Genomic DNA, 15,776 nt, shown 5'->3' on the forward strand with positions numbered 1-15,776 from the left:
AGATTATTTCAATGTTATAGAGAGATGTGATGGAGCCATCCAGAAGACCAGCCGATTTCCAACACCACCCACTATGGAGCACCTATTGTGTGCCAGACTCCATGCAAAGTGCTTAAGACGCTTTGTTTCATTTAATTCTTACAGAAACCTTTCTCCCCATTCCTTTTTTTTTTTTTTTTTTTTTTACAAACAGCTCTACTGAGGCATAATTGATATTCAATAAACTGCACATATTTAAAGCCTACAATTTGATGAGTTTTGAGAACATATATACACCCATGGAATCATTACTGCAAACCAGCTGGCGAACACATTCATTACTCCCCAAAGTTTCCTGATGTTCCTTTGCAATCCATCCCTCCCTCCCATCGCTCCCCACTACCCCTCCCCCATTCTGTCGCTATAGATTAGTTTGTATTTTCTAGAATTTTATAGGAACGGAATCTACGGTATGTGATTCTCTCGAGATAGACTTTTTTCAACAAACAATATGTCCTTGCAGTTCATCCAGGTTGTTGCATGTATCACTAGCTCATTCTTTTTCCTTGCTGAGTAGTATTCCATTATATGGAAGTACCAGGGTTTGTTCAACTATTCACCCATGGAAGGGCATTTGAATTGTTCCTAGTATTTTGCTATCATAAATAAAGCTGCTAAGAGCATTCCTGTACAAGTTTTGTAAGAAGCTGTCAAATTATCTTCCAGAGTGGCTTTCTATTTCCATTTTAGTTTCCACCTGCAGTTTTAAAAAATCTAGGCAAGTGCCCCTGACTTTTTTTTTTAATTAATTATTTTTGGCTGAGTTGGGTCTTTGTTGCCACGCGCGGGCTTTCTCAAGTTGCGGCAAGTGGGGTCTACTCTTTGTTGCGGTGCGCGTGCTTCTCATTGCGGTGGCTTCGGAGCACAGGCCCTAGGCGCATGGGCTTCAGTAGTTGCCATACGTGGGCTCAGTAGTTGTGGCACACGGTGTCTGTTGCTGCACGGCATGTGGGATCTTCCCGGACTAGGGCTTCAACCCGTTGCTTCTGCATCGGCAGGCGGATTCTTAACCACTGTGCCACCAAGGAAGCCCCGCCCCGCTCCCGCTGCCTTTTCTCTTTCCTTCATGACACTGATTTTTTGAAAAGTCCGAGACAATTATCGTGTAGAAGCCTCACATTCCAACTTCACTGACTGTGTTCCCTTTATTTCCTGTAACCAAGACTTGATTCGATTCAACAGAACTTCAGAGATAGCGTTATGGACGTTGTATTGCATCTGCCACTATAATCGATGCTGAGTTTAAGCACCAGGGTAAAGCAGTAACTGGTCTCTCTCTATTGTAAAAGTGCACTTTCCCCTATGTAATCAGTAATCTGTGGAATGAACAATCCTTGACATTTGGTAATAAAAGCCCTTTGCTTTCCACAACTACTCCCTTAAACCACTTCCTGATCAGTCATCAAAATATGGCTAAGTAAGATAAATTAATGTCACTTCTTCTCTGGAACCCAGGGTAGGTTTGCTGGGACCAAGGAATACCCTGTGTTCAGGACCTGTGGTCCCAGGAAAGGGAAGAAGAGTCCCCTGCGGAGCCAATGTATTACAATTGAGCAAATATGATGGAAAGAGGGGGTCAGTGATAACTACCCAAAGGGGCATCCTGAAGACCCCACTACGATTGTGGGAACTACAAGAGGAGCCGACGTGTGCTACCCAGAGGCTGAAATTGCAAGGAGCTAAAAATTTCCTTGATAGTGTGGTCTGAAAATGCACTCCAACCATTTCTTTTCATCTTAGCTGGTTGCCAAGATGAATAATCTGGGTGTCAGAACAGGCCTGGAGGAGACCGAACATGAATGCTCCCTCCCATGGCAAATTTTGTATTGATTGGAAAGTCAGATGATGCTCTGGCAAACACTCATGTGAATGTGTGTGTGTGTGTGTGTGTGTGTGATTTTCTCAGAATTTATAATAGCAAGTAAGTAAAATAATGACTCATTTGTAAGCATACAAGAAAGAAAAGTATGGAAAAACCACCAAGGGACTTCCCTGGTGGCGCAGTGGTTAAGAATCTGCCTGAAAAAAAAAAAAAAAAGAATCTGCCTGCCACAAGGCAGGGGACACGGGTTTGAGCCCTGCTCCAGGAAGATCCCACATGCCGTGCAGCAACTAAGGCCATGTGCCACAACTACTGAGCCTGCTCTCTAGAGCCCATGCGCCGCAACTACTGAGCCCGTGTGCTGCAACTACTGAAGCCCGCGTGCCTAGAGCCTGTGCTCCACAACAAGATGAAGCCACCACAATAAGAAGCCTGTGCACCACAGCGAAGAGTAACCCCCACTCACCACAACTAGAGAAAGCCCGCGTGAAGCAACACTCAATGCAGCCAAAAATAATGAGTAAATGGATTTGCCTTAAAAAATAAATAAAATAAATAAATAAAAAATAATTTTTTTTAAAAAAACCCACCAAAAATATGAACAAAAAGCTTAAGGAAAGCAAAACAATTTTTTTAAAGGTAAAATTTATAAAGCATACATGTGATATTTTGCTCTCAGCTCTACTGGAATCTTTCTTTGTCTGGGTAGTTTGAGTTACAATGACTTTTTTTTTTTTTTTTAATTGAAGTAAAATTCACAGAATGTAAAATTAACCATCTTCAAGTGGATCCATGTGATTTTTACATATTATTGGTTTCAGTTTCACAACCTAATTTTTTTCTGGTTGTAAAATTACTGCATGTTGGTATATAAAATCCAAACATTATATATATGCAGCAGTGACAGTCAAAGATCACCATAATCCCACCTCCATGGCTAGAGAAAATAGCCACAGATATGTGAGATTATTCCTCCAAATTGTTCTATTTACGTGTCAACCTAATTATTAACAAACATTGGATTATATTCTACATTCAGTTCTACTATTTCCTTTTTCTTTCTGCTAAACTAATATATGGTGGACCTATTTTCCATGTCAGCATATAGCTCCCCTCTTCCCATATGGATATATCTCACTTCAGCTAACCAATCCCTATGGATGGACATTTGGGTTGTTCCCAGTTTTTCCCAATTATAGGCAATGCTATGATGAACATCCTTGGATGTGCATCTTTGCCTACTCATAGGGTTTTTTTGGGGGAATTTTGCCTACTAGTGTGCTGTTTCTAGGGGAAATTTCTGTAGGTGAGATTGCTTGCACAAAAACCGTTCACATTTTGCATTTTAATTTTTTTTTTTTTTTGGCTGTACCGTGCAGCTTGTGGAATCTTAGTTCCCCAACCAGGGATTGAACCTGCAGCCTCGGCAGTGAAAGTGGAGTCCTAACCACTGGACCACCAGGGATTTCCCCATATTTTGTATTTTAAAAGATGCCCCCAAGTTGGGTCCCCCAAGACTGTACTGTGTATTCTCCCACAAAGCCATATAGGACAGCGTCTGGAGAATATTCGATGTGTACGTTTGAAACGCTGAAGCTTTCACAGGACTCTTCTGGGTTAGGGAGGGGAAGAAGGAGGAGGGTGAATTCATATCCAGTTCCAACAATTAGTTGTTCTCTAGCTCCTTTCCAGGCAGAAAGCAGAGAGAAGGGGCTGGCTTGGGTGAGGTAATCCTGACCCTTTCCCCTTCCACCATGTATGGAAATATCCTTGGAAACATCAGTTCCAGATGGAGCCAACCCCCACCCCACCCCCTCCCACCCTGTCGCCTAAGCCAGCCTGGACCTACTGGCTCCAGAGGACAGAAAAGCTGGACTCTGAGGAGTATCTCATCAGGGAACGGGTCCACCAGCCCCCAAACAATCTTCCCAGTGTAAGTCCCTGCAGGCTGTCTGCAAGAATCACTGGCTTCTCTAGGTTAAAAATATCCTGTGCCCAAAGGGCCTTCAGTGTCTGTCTCAGAAGAGAGCTGGCTTATACTCTCCATCACTGGGGAAATGAACTGAGACCAATTGATTTTTTTTTTTCCATGAAGCTTTGAAACCAGACTTTCTGGGTTCAAATCTTTGCTCCACTATTCACTAACTGCGTGACCCTAGGCTACTTACTTAATTTCTCTGTGCCTCAGTTCTCTGGCTGTAAAAGGAGTGTCAGGATCATCACATCTATCTCAGAAGCCAGTGGGTCTCCACCCTGGCTGAGCATTTAAAATCACTTGGGGAGCTTTTAAAAATCCTCTTGCCCAGGTGCATTCTGGGTCAATTCAATCAGAATTTCTGAGCATTAGTTCTGGGCAAAAAATATATTTTAAAACTTCCCAGGAACTTCCCTGGTGGCACAGTAGTTAAGAATCCACCTGCCAGAAAACTATAAGACACTGATGAAAGAAATTAAAGATGATGCAAACAAATGGAGAGATATACCATGTTTTCGTATTGAAAATCAACATTGTGAAAATGACTATACTACCCAAAGCAATCTACAGATTCAATGCAATCCCTATCGAACTACCAATGACATTTTTCACAGGACTAGAACAAAAAATTTCACAATTTGTATGGAAACACAAAATAGCCAAAGCAATCTTGAGAAAGAAAAACAGAGCTGGAGGAATCAGGCTCCTGGACTTCAGACTATACTACAAAGCTACAGTAATCAAGACAGTATGATACTGGCACAAACACAGAAATATAGATAAATGGAATAGGATAGAAAGCCCAGAGATAAACCCACACACATATGGTCACCTTATTTTTTTTTATTTTTATTTTTTTTGCAGTACGCGGGCCTCTCACTGTTGTGGCCTCTCCCGTTGCGGAGCACAGGCTCCGGACGCGCAGGCTCAGTGGCCATGGCTCACGGGCTCAGCCGCTCTGCGGCATATGGGATCTTCCCGGACCGGGGCACGAACCCGTGTCCCCTGCATCAGCAGGCAGACTCTCAACCACTGCGCCACCAGGGAAGCCCACCTTATTTTTGATAAAGGAGGCAAGAATATACAATGGAGAAAAGAAAGCCTGTTTAATAAGTGGTGCTAGGAAAACTGGACAGCTACATGTAAAAGACTGAAATTAGAGCACTCCCTAACACCATACACAAAAATAAACTCAAAATGGATTAAAGACCTAAATGTAAGGCCAGACACTATAAAACTCTTAGAGGAAAACATAGGCAGAACACTCTATGACATAAGTCACAGCAAGATCCTTTTTGACCCACCTCATAGACAAATGGAAATAAAAACAAAAATAAACAAATGGGACCTAATGAAACTTAAAAGCTTTTGCACAGCAAAGGAAACCATAAACAAGATGAAAAGGCAACCCTCAGGATGGGAGAAAATATTTGATAATGAAGCAACTGACAAAGGATTAATCTCTAAAATTTACAAGCAGTTCATGCAGCTCAATATCGAAAAAACAAACAACCCAATCAAAAAATGGTCAGAAGACCTAAATAGACATTTCCCCACAGAAGATATACAGATTGCCAACAAACACATGAAAGGATGCTTAACATCACTAATCATTAGAGAAATGCAAATCAAAACTATAATGAGGTATCACCTCACACCAGTCAGAATGGCCATCATCAAAAAATCTACAAACAGGGCTTCCCTGGTGGCGCAGTCGTTGAGAATCTGCCTGCCAATGCAGGGGATATGGGTTTGAGCCCTGGTCTGGGAGGATCCCACATGCCGCGGAGCAACTAGGCCCGTGAGCCACAACTACTGAGCCTGCGCGTCTGGAGCCTGTTCTCCGCAACAAGAGAGGCCGTGACAGTGAGAGGCCCGCGCACCGTGATGAAGAGTGGCCCCTGCTTGCCACAACTAGAGACAATAAATTTATTTAAAAAAATAAATTTATTTTTTAAAAATCTACAAACAATAAGTGCTGGAGAGGGTCTGGAGAAAAGGGAACCCTCTTGCACTGTTGGTGGGAATGTAAATTGATACAGCCACTATGGAGAACAGTATGGAGATTCCTTAAAAAACTAAAAATAGAACTACCATATGACCCAGCAATCCCACTATTGGGCATATACCCGGAGAAAACCATAATTCAAAAAGAGACATGTACCACAATGTTCATTGCAGCTCTATTTACAATAACCAGGACATGGAAGCAACCTAGGTTTCCAACAACAGATGAGTGGATAAAGAAGATGTGGCACATATATACAATGGAATATTACTCAGCCATAAAAAGAAACAAAATTGAGTTATTTGTACTGAGGTAGATGGACCTAGAGTCTGTCATACAGAGTGAAGTTAGAAAGAGAAAAAGAAATACCATATGCTAACACATATATGGAATCTAAAAAAAAAAAGGTTCTGAAGAACCTAGGGGCAGAACAGGAATAAAGTTGCAGACGTAGAGAATGGACATGAGGACACGGGGAGGGGGAAGGGTAAGCTGGGACAAAGTGAGAGAGTGGCATGGACATATATACACTACCAAATGTAAAATAGATAGCTAGTGGGAAGCAGCGCATAGCACAGGGAGATCAGCTCGGTGCTTTGTGATCACATAGAGGGGTGGGATAGGGAGGATGGAGACGCAAGAGGGAGGAGATATGGGGATATATGTATATGTATAGCTGATTCACTTTGTTATACAGCAGAAACTAACACACCATTGTAAAACAATAAAGATGTTAAAAAAAAAAAAAAGAATCCACCTGCCAATGCAGGGAACATGGGTTCAATCCCTGGTCTGGGAAGATCCCACATGCCGCAGAGCAATTAAGCCCGTGCACCACAACTACTGAAGCCCACGTGCCTAGAGCCCGTGCTCCGCAACAAGAGAAGCTACCACGATGAGAAGACTGTGCACGGCAATGAAGGGTAGCACCCGCTCAATGCAAATAGAGAAAGCCCGAGCAACAACGATGACCCAACGCAGCCAAAAAAATAAAATAAAGTAAAAGCTTCCCAGGTCATTCCAATGTGCCAGTGCTGTAGAGATTTTGTGGGTATTAAATGAGATAATATAAGAAAAAGGCTCCCCATGGTGCCTGACACAGAGTTATATGCTTTGGTGGAGGTTGTGGGACCAATTATCCAAGCCTGGGTGGTGGTCAGGGAAGGCCTCCTGGAGGAGGGGGTGTTGAGCTGTGAACTGAAGGGGGAGAGAAGTTAACCAAGAGAAAGAGGACAGGATGCCTTTTAGCCGGGGTATCAGTACCTGCAGGGTTCTGGAGCCAGGAGGATGTGGCCTCTTGGAGGAATTGAAAGTCATTCCCAGAAATTCCCTGGCAGCCCAGTGGTTAGGACTCCACGCTTTCACTGCTGAGGGCCTGGGTTCAATCCCTGGTCAGGGACCTAAGATCTGGCAAGCTGCATGGTGCGGCCAAAAAATTGAAGTCTTTCCCTGTGACTGGAGCTGAGAAAAGAGAGTTGGTGGAAAATCACTGGGCTTTATTCTGGTGTCAGGAAGATTTTAAGCAGGACAATGAGTGTAGGGGGGGGTGCCCTCCCCCCAAATTCAGAAACAGCAGGGCCTCCTAAGGCATTGTGTCCAAGCCCTCTGGGGAAATTGAACTTGCCAAGGGGTGTGTGACACAGTCCCCAAACTCCCCTTCAGGAGCCATGTCCTAGACTGTAAAGTCAGACAGTCCTGGGTTTGAATCCCAACTTTGCCACTTCTTACTTGTGTGGCCTTGGGCACGTGACTTCATTTGTGAGCCTCAGTTTCCTGGCCTGGAAAATAGGCATAAAACCCCCATTGGATCTTCGTGAGGATTAAATGAGATGATAATGTAAAAGACTTAACATGTTGCTTCCCACATGCTAAACAATAAATGTTCCCAATATGTGTGTCAGTGTGTGTAAAAGGCTGGTCTAGAAGAATCTACAACTGGTCATTAATTTTGGGGGGATTATGGATACTTTTAATTTTTATATCTCAGTTTATCTGTTGTTGTTTTTCTAAAATTCTTTCTGCAATGAACAACTACTGTTTTTGTAAAGAAAACTTCCACATCTGTATTGTAAGCTCTGGAATTTATTCTTCCAAATCTTTTCTTCCCCTTAATCCCCTCTTTCTTCCCAACATCAATTAGTGCAGTGGTAAACTTAATTCATTAAATGGGTACTTAACAAATGTTATTCACACAACATATTTTTATTCAGCAACTACTATGTGCTATATCCTGTGTCAGGTACTGGGGTAGAGCAGTGAATCAGACAGACTTAGTCTCTGCCTTCCTGAAGCCTAGAATCTGGTAGGAGATGGACAGATGCAAATGAGTGCACAAGATGTGTTTAATTACAGCCGTCCCTCGTTATCTGCGATTGGTTCCAGGAGCCCCAAATATACCAAAATCCCTGGATGCTTAAGTGCCATAGTCGGCCTTCTGTATCTTCAGTTCTGCATTCACAGATTCAATTAACCATAGGTTGTGTAGTACTATCTGAACTTATGGGGGAAAAAATCTGCTTGTAGGTGGAACCACTCCACTCAAACCAGTGTTTTTCAAGAGTCAACTGTATAATTATGAGGAGTGCTTTCAGGGTGCTAAAAAAAAGGTCTTAATAACAGGAGCCCTGACATAGTCTACCAGGCCAGGGAATGGTTTTCTGGGGAAATGGCTTTTAGGTTGAAATCCCCCCCAAATAATGATGTCAACTATCATTTGTGTGGTAGTTGTCCAGTGTGGTAGCCACTAGCCACATGTGGCTACTGAGCCCTTGGACTGTGGCTAGTGGAAATGAAATGTGCTGTCAGTGTAAAATGCACATATGATTTCAAAGACTTCCTATTAAAAAAAGTGAGCTATCTCATTGATATTTTTTATATTGATTACAAGTTGAAATGATAACATTTAGGATAGACTGGATTAGGTAAAATATACTAAGATTAATTTTAACTGTTTCTTTTAATCTTTTTTAATGTGGCTCCTAGAAAATTTTAAATTACTAATTAAAAAAATTTTTAATTACTAATTTTAAAATTAAAAAAATTTTAATATGTGGCTTGCATTTTGTTTCTAGGGGATAGCGCTGAGTTAGAGAGTGCTTGTTAGTGACAAGGATTATGCTAAGTAGTAAATGTGTAGTATCTTGTTTAATCCTATGATGACTCTGACAGGTAGGTACTATTTATCTTCTTTCTACAGAGGAGGAAACTGGCACAAAGAGTGAATGGTCTGAGATTCACCACCAGCAAGGAACAAAGCTGGCATTAGAACCTGGGTGGAGTCAGTCCAATGAGCTGTGCACTTAACCTCTACCCCACACTGCTAAGTAGAGGGGCCTGTGGGCTGGGACAGGAAGAGGCGTCAGGAGCCATCCAGGTGGAAGGAACAGCACATGTCTGAAAACACTGACATTCCATGGACTAGAGGGCCTCAGAACATTCGGCCGTGGAGTGATCCCATGGAGGATCTACTTTCTTGGAGGCTGTGTTCTCACCATAAGGATCCTGAATTCAGTTTTGGCAGGGCTGTCCAACAATGTCCTGTCAATGTCAGTTCTTTTTTTTTTCTTTTTGAGACTATTTTCCGTCAACCTATTTCCACTTTAAGAGTTTGTAGAAGAACAGCTTAAGACCACTCAGTGGTTGTTCTACCCATTCAGTGGCCTGAGCAGTGGGAGCTGCAGACCAGCCTTCAGTGGGGGACTGCTGAATAGGCACAGAGGGCACTTGCACACCTTCGGACCAGTCTGCCACCTCAGGTTGAGTAGCAATGAACTCAGGAGGTGGGGCGGTCCATTCACCCTGAAATTCCTCCTTGGTCACAGCCTTCTCAGCTGCTGCCTGCTCTTCCTTTTCAATCTCTTAAGGATCTCTGTAGAAGTAGAGATCAGGCATGACCTCCCATGGGTATTCACAGTAGATGGTGTCACGCACGTGCATAACTTCCCCGGGCGAGTATCCACCACATCAGACCCACTGAGTGAGCTCCCTTATTGCACGGGATGACAATGTCCACACAGTACAGAGGAGAATCTGTTACACAGACCAATGGTAGGCAGGTTAATGTAAGAGGCCTCTGTGAGAGGCAGGTGGTCAGCCCTGGGATCAGTAACCACCGGAAGTCTTGGCTCCCAGAAGGCTGCCTGGATCTGGTTAGTGAAGGTTCCAGGAGTGAAGTGGCCAGATATAGGAGTGGCTCCAGTGACAGCAGCAAAATTCAGCCCAGCTCGCTGGCCAGTATTCCTGGAGGATATGACACTGACATCAGCTGGGTTTTCAATGGCAACAATGGCACGAGCTGCCAACAGAAGCTTCTCCCAGGTTCTCTTCAGATTAATGATGTAGATGCCATCACTTTTCCTTTGTAGATGTACTGTTCCATTTGGAAGTCAAGGTTGGTGCCACCTAAGTGGGTTCCTGCTGCAAGGAATTTGAGGATATCCTCCTCCTTCATTTGCTGGACATCAAGCGCTCCAGACATTGTGAAAATTTCCCTTTAAGTTACGATGGGAATCCAGAGCAACGCCGTATGGACCCCTGTCTGGGTAGCGCAGAAAGGCAATGCCAGTTCATCCTTAGGAAGTATGAGAAAACCTGGTTTGAGTTAACCAAGTCTGATGGCTGGGGGATGGGAGTCCCTGAGGGGAGGAAAAGGTTTTTTTTTTTTTCAAGATCCTTTTTTTTTTTTTTTAACATCTTTATTGGGGTATAATTGCTTTAAGGATCCTTTTTTTAAAAATTTTTATTTATTGATTATTTTTGGCTGCATCAGGTCTTAGTTGCGGCACACGGTATCTTTTGTTGCAGCACATGGGCTCTTCGTTGCGGCACGTGGGCTTCTCTCCAGTTGTGGCACGCGGGCTTCTCTCTAGTTGTGGCTTGCAGGCTCCAGAGAGCACGGGCTCAGTAGTTGTGACACACATGCTTAGTTGCCCTGTGGCATGTGGGATCTTAGTTCCCCAACCAGGGATCGAACCCGTGTCCCCTGCATTGGAAGACGGATTCTTAAGCACTGGACCACCAGGGAAGTCCCAGGAAAAGGTATTTTGGGGCTGTTTACATTAGGAAATCCCAAGCAGGGGTCTGAGTGTCCAAGGTCACCAGCACTGAACTCCAAAGACTGAGTTCTCCTTAGAATTCCACCCACCAAGGGCAAAATTGACGGCCCAGTTGATGTCTTGTTTTTCCTCTCCAGGGAATATTGCTTTGAAAAAGGTTTGAGACCTTTGAGACAGGGACAAGTGTATGTCCTGGGATTGGTCTAAGGATAATGGTTTCACTTGGCACAGTAGCAGGCTTCCCGCACAGGCCTTAGCAAAGAATTCCCAGGTTCAGATCCCAGACTTCCCACTTACTAGCTCTGTGACCTTGGGTAACTCAATCTCTCTGTTCTTAACTTTTCCAACTGAAAAAGGGAATAATAGTGGTCATCTCCTAGGCTTGTGGTCAGAATTAAATGCAAAAAAGCATGGAAAGCACCCAGCCCACAGCCTGTTCATTATATTGATAGTACAATTATAATTGTTACTATTGTTCTGAAGAGAACGCATTTGACCTCCTCTAGAGGAAATGTGACATTACATCCCCATTGTAATATCCCCTATTACAGTTTTAGCATACTGTTCACCCCAGAAACTCCAGGGCTTAATGTGAATTAAACTAACTGTGGGTTCTTCTTTATGCCTCTCCCAGCTTTAGCCCAGTGTCTGATGCAGGATAGGCACCCCTGCTAACCCCTCTGTACCCCCATTATCAGTCTTCACCTTGTATTCCATGCTGCAATTTCCTTCTAGTTCTTCCAATGCACCATGGTCTCTGTCTTGCCTAAAGGCCTTTGCATATACTGTTCCAGGCAGCTGGGAATGGTGTGAGGTTATTCATCCTTCATACAGGCCTGTTTGCTCTTCTGTCTGCCCTTTTGGACTAAATCCCAAGAAGGCAGGCACCATATCAGTCTTATTCATCATTGTGTATCACCAGCCCCAACACAGGACCTGTTCGAAGGGAGTGCCAATAAATATCTCATCATTGAGTGAATGAATGGGTGATCTCACTATCTTAATCTTGCATTAAACTGTGAACTTTCTGAGGAAAGGGACTACAGTTTGCTTTGTTCCAAGTGTCAGGCACAACATCTGCCAGCCATTCAGCAAATATATATTGAGTGCTTACTACATGAAACACACAGACTAAGTACAGATATGAGCAAAAATGGACATGGTTTCTGCCCTTGTGCACTTTTAGTCTGAAAGGGAGAGAGACATTTATCAAACAATTGTACCACTAAATGTAAATTACAGCAGAGAGAAGTGCCTACAACACAGAAGTACATGGAAAGTGTTGGAAGGGCATGTAATAATAGACTGCCTAGCTGGGAAGCAGTCTTAGCTCTTGAATTTTAATGGAGGAGAATGTGGCATCCACAGAGGAGAGCCACTTGGTTCTGCCTTCAAAAAAAAGTTTGTCATCCAGCTTGAGAAATGACAGCTTCCAGATGCAGGGCCTTCAGGACAAGGCCACACACTTCATGGGCATCCCCAGCTGATGGCTGAACATGGTGGGGGAATTGGGGCCTGGACATTTCTGCCCACTGGGGACTCCTCTAATGAAATTTTGTTCCAGGGCTCTCAATTGAGTTGGCTTATCTTTGTCATATCCAAGTCTCTTCTTGCCAGTCCTGCCTCTTCCTCTTTCTCTCTCACAGGCATTCCTCTAACTCTATCTCAACATCTGCTTCCTGGAGGACCTAACCCGACACAGAGGGTCTTGAGGGCTGGATTTCTGTGGGAAGGGGAACTTTTCTTTTTTTTTTTTGGCTGTGTTGGGTCTTTGTTGTTGCGCGTGGGCTTTCTCTAGTTGCGGCCAGTGGGGGCTACTCTTCGCTGTGGAGCACAGGCTCTAGGTGCACAGGCTTCAGTAGTTGTGGCTCGTGGGTTCTAGAGCGCATGCTCAGTAGTTGTGGTACATGGGCTTAGTTGCTCTGCGGCATGTGGCACTTCCCGGACAGGGCTCGAACCCGTGTCCCCTGCATTGGCAGGTGGACTCTTAACCACTGTGCCACCAGGGAAGCCCCTATTACCCGATTTCTGAGTCTGTGGGAGCAAAACCCCTCTGGAGTCTGGGATGGCAGTGGGGTGTTTCAGGAAACTATGCCCAGCGCTGGGTGTAACTTCCCTGTAACTTTTCCTTTACTGTCTAAGGCGGGGTCCTTTTTGCTCCATGCAGAGTTTCAGAAAAATCTCCGTCTATAGAGGATGGATATGTGGAAGATTAAAGGATATATAACCTCGAAAATATTGAATCCGGCCCCAAAGCCTGGGCTGCGAGCTTCACTGCCATCGATCCAGAGGTCGCCCAGAGGAAAGGTCCTCCAAATGTTCCTGGCCTCGCCTGGTACTGATTTAGAGTCCCCTTGGGAGGCGACTTACTGGGAGATAGACAGACGGATAAATCTGACTCTCCAGTGGACAGACATGTGATGAATGAGTGACTGATGGATTGTGAGATGTTAAGACAGGAAGATGGATCTGTTAGCCAGTCAGGCATGTGACTCTCAGACAGAGAAAGACTGACAGAGGGCCTGAAGGCCTGGCAGCGTCCCACCTGCCTGCTCGGCCACAAGGCGGCGCTGCCGCCTCGCCCAGCGGCGCCCACCGTCCAGGCTGCGCGCGCTCTCTTGGGCCGGCGGCGGGGGCGGGTCCAGCGTGCTCACGGGGCGGGTCCAGCAGCCTCGCCGGGTGGAGCGCGCGGCGGGGGCGGGGCGCGCGTGCTCGCGGGGGCGGCGGGGGGCGGGACGCGCGTCGGGCGCGGGCGCGCGCGTCGGCGGCGCGTTCCGTTCCGGGCAGAGGCTCGCGGCGGAAAAGTTGCGCGGCGGTGACGAGCAGCCCCGGGACGGGCAGCGAGCGCGACGCCGAGCCGGCCTCCGGCGCCCGAGGCCCCGCCATGGACGACCTCGGTGAGTGAGCGGGAGGCCGAGGGAGTAGGCAGCGAGGGGTGCGCGGCCCCGGGCCGGTGCGGGCGCGAGCGAGCGGCAGGCGGAATCCCACCCGCGGCGGCCCGGGTCCCGGCTCTGGTTTCGGCCGGCCGGGGCTCTGTGGGGCCGGGATCCCGCGCTGGGCCTGAGTCCCAGGCCAAGGCCAGCCCCGCACCGTCCTCACAGCTGCCACCCCCTCGCTTCGAGGACAGCCCCACCTCCGGACCCTCGACCTCGGCGTGCCACCCCCATCTCCCAGAGCAGCTTCAGGGACCCTCTTCAGGGACCCACATCAAGGACCCGCCCCGTCCGCCTCAGGGACAGGCCTCCACTGCCCGGACCTGACTACCCCCCCAGCTGTGGGACCCTCACTTCACAGACCTTTCCCCCACCCCGGTCGCATAGATAGAACACCCAACTTGGGGATCAGCTGCCTAATCTCACAGGCTGGGCCCTCAATTCCAGGATCTGCTCCCACCCCCTCGAGGACCACCCCTTCACAGGCTGACATCCCCACTTCAGGGGTAGCCCCACCGAGCCGACGCCTTTCATTTTACAGGTCAGATTCACAAGTTAGAGATAAGCCTCTGATGACACAGCCTCTGATGAGCTTCTGAGCTGCCACAAAGACAAGTTTCCCTCCTGTCCCACTGATCGCCCCAGTCCATTTCACTGACTGCCCTGGCCACTCTGTGGACCAGCCCCTCCCCTTTTATATCACAGATCAGCCTCATCCTAGAAGAGTAAGCTGGGGAGACAGACTCTGGTGAAATGCCAGAGGAATGAGGTGGGAAGTGGGCCCCAAGGTATGGCCATCTTTGAACTTGTCCAGGCTGGTAACGTTCCCTCCACCCCCACCGCAGCATAACTTGTGGGAAGCCACGCAGGTAAGGAAGTTAAGATGCCCAGAACAGAGTTTTACTGTTTTTGTTGTTAGTGGAGCTCCCAAATTACTCTTCTCAGTCCAGTCTTGATCTGGTGTTAGGGAAGGGGAAAGTAGTATCTCCTGGAACCAGACACTAAACCCAGGGAGCTTGGTGCCAGGGTTCTAGGAATGCCTTGAGTGGTGTGAACTCCGGAGTGGGAGGATTCACTCTCTCTCCCTCCCCTTCACGCCTGTAGCTGGAGGGCCTCTGAGCCGGGGAGTTGAGGAGGGGGGAAAAGTTTCTTCTCTGTAGGAGCCTTGTCTTCTCTCTATGGACTGTGGGTGGCTTGTGTGACCGCTGATGCTTTCTCTGTCTCAGGCTCTGAGGGGTGGATTCATCAGACAGGACTGATGGGCCTCCCCTGAGCACACAGGGCACTAAATTAAGACTGGCTATTTGTAGGCACTGAATTTCCAAGGGGACAGGGAGGAGGATTGGGACTTGACTGCTTCCTGGAGGCTTCCTTTTGGGATCAGGGTGCCTCCCCACCCCACTGGCCCTGAGATCCTGGAGCTGGGTATGGTGTCCGGTCCTGCCTGTTTTGCAGAGTGAGATGGTTGCCAAGCATAGTTCGGCCTTTGGGTCTGGCTTGGCACCCATTTTTCCAACACACTCAAGGTTGGCATAGCTTTCAGGCAGGTATTTTTTTTTTTTCACATAAAAATAACTGAGCTGAAAGGAGTCTGGGGGGATATTTTTTCAATCAGAATCTGAAAGTCTCAATGCTTTCCCAGTGGGAATTTGCGAGCAGAGTTACTGTTTCTGAAATGCTGATGGGGGTTCTGTTGCTTCTAGACAGTCCCCTTGCTGTTTGAAGGACTGAGAAAGGCTTTTTAGAGTTCGCAGTTGAAGCCCGGAATTCCTGTCCTCTGACAGTCTTCCATTTAGGGCCAGGAAACTGAGTTCGTCTCTGAAAGGAAAGAGAGTGCCCTGGCAGAGTGGATTGTAGGAATTTAAATTTGCTGTTCGAGGAGTACTTCCCCGTACCTCAACTCATCTTGTCCTCACAGCAGCCCTTTTTGAGAGCCCCTTAGGGC

The 15,776-nt window shown here is 46.5% G+C and overlaps 1 protein-coding gene and 1 pseudogene across 2 annotated transcripts in view; one reads left to right on the plus strand and one right to left on the minus strand.

The window, feature by feature from the left end:
• Positions 1 to 9,466: 9,466 nt before the first annotated feature.
• Positions 9,467 to 10,321, minus strand: LOC116739195 (annotated as a pseudogene).
• A 3,313-nt stretch (positions 10,322 to 13,634) lies between these two features.
• The window catches only part of PXN (paxillin), a 45,562-nt gene continuing 43,420 nt past the window's right edge, over positions 13,635 to 15,776 (plus strand). For both annotated transcript variants that reach the window (XM_032654265.1, XM_032654264.1), the window contains exon 1: positions 13,635 to 13,795. In XM_032654265.1, the coding sequence (XP_032510156.1) occupies positions 13,783 to 13,795 (13 nt within the window). In that variant the 5' untranslated portion in view covers positions 13,635 to 13,782. The remainder of the gene's footprint in view (positions 13,796 to 15,776) is intronic.

The sequence above is a fragment of the Phocoena sinus genome, chromosome 14 (assembly GCF_008692025.1).
Source record: "Phocoena sinus isolate mPhoSin1 chromosome 14, mPhoSin1.pri, whole genome shotgun sequence".
Lineage (NCBI taxonomy): Eukaryota > Metazoa > Chordata > Mammalia > Artiodactyla > Phocoenidae > Phocoena > Phocoena sinus.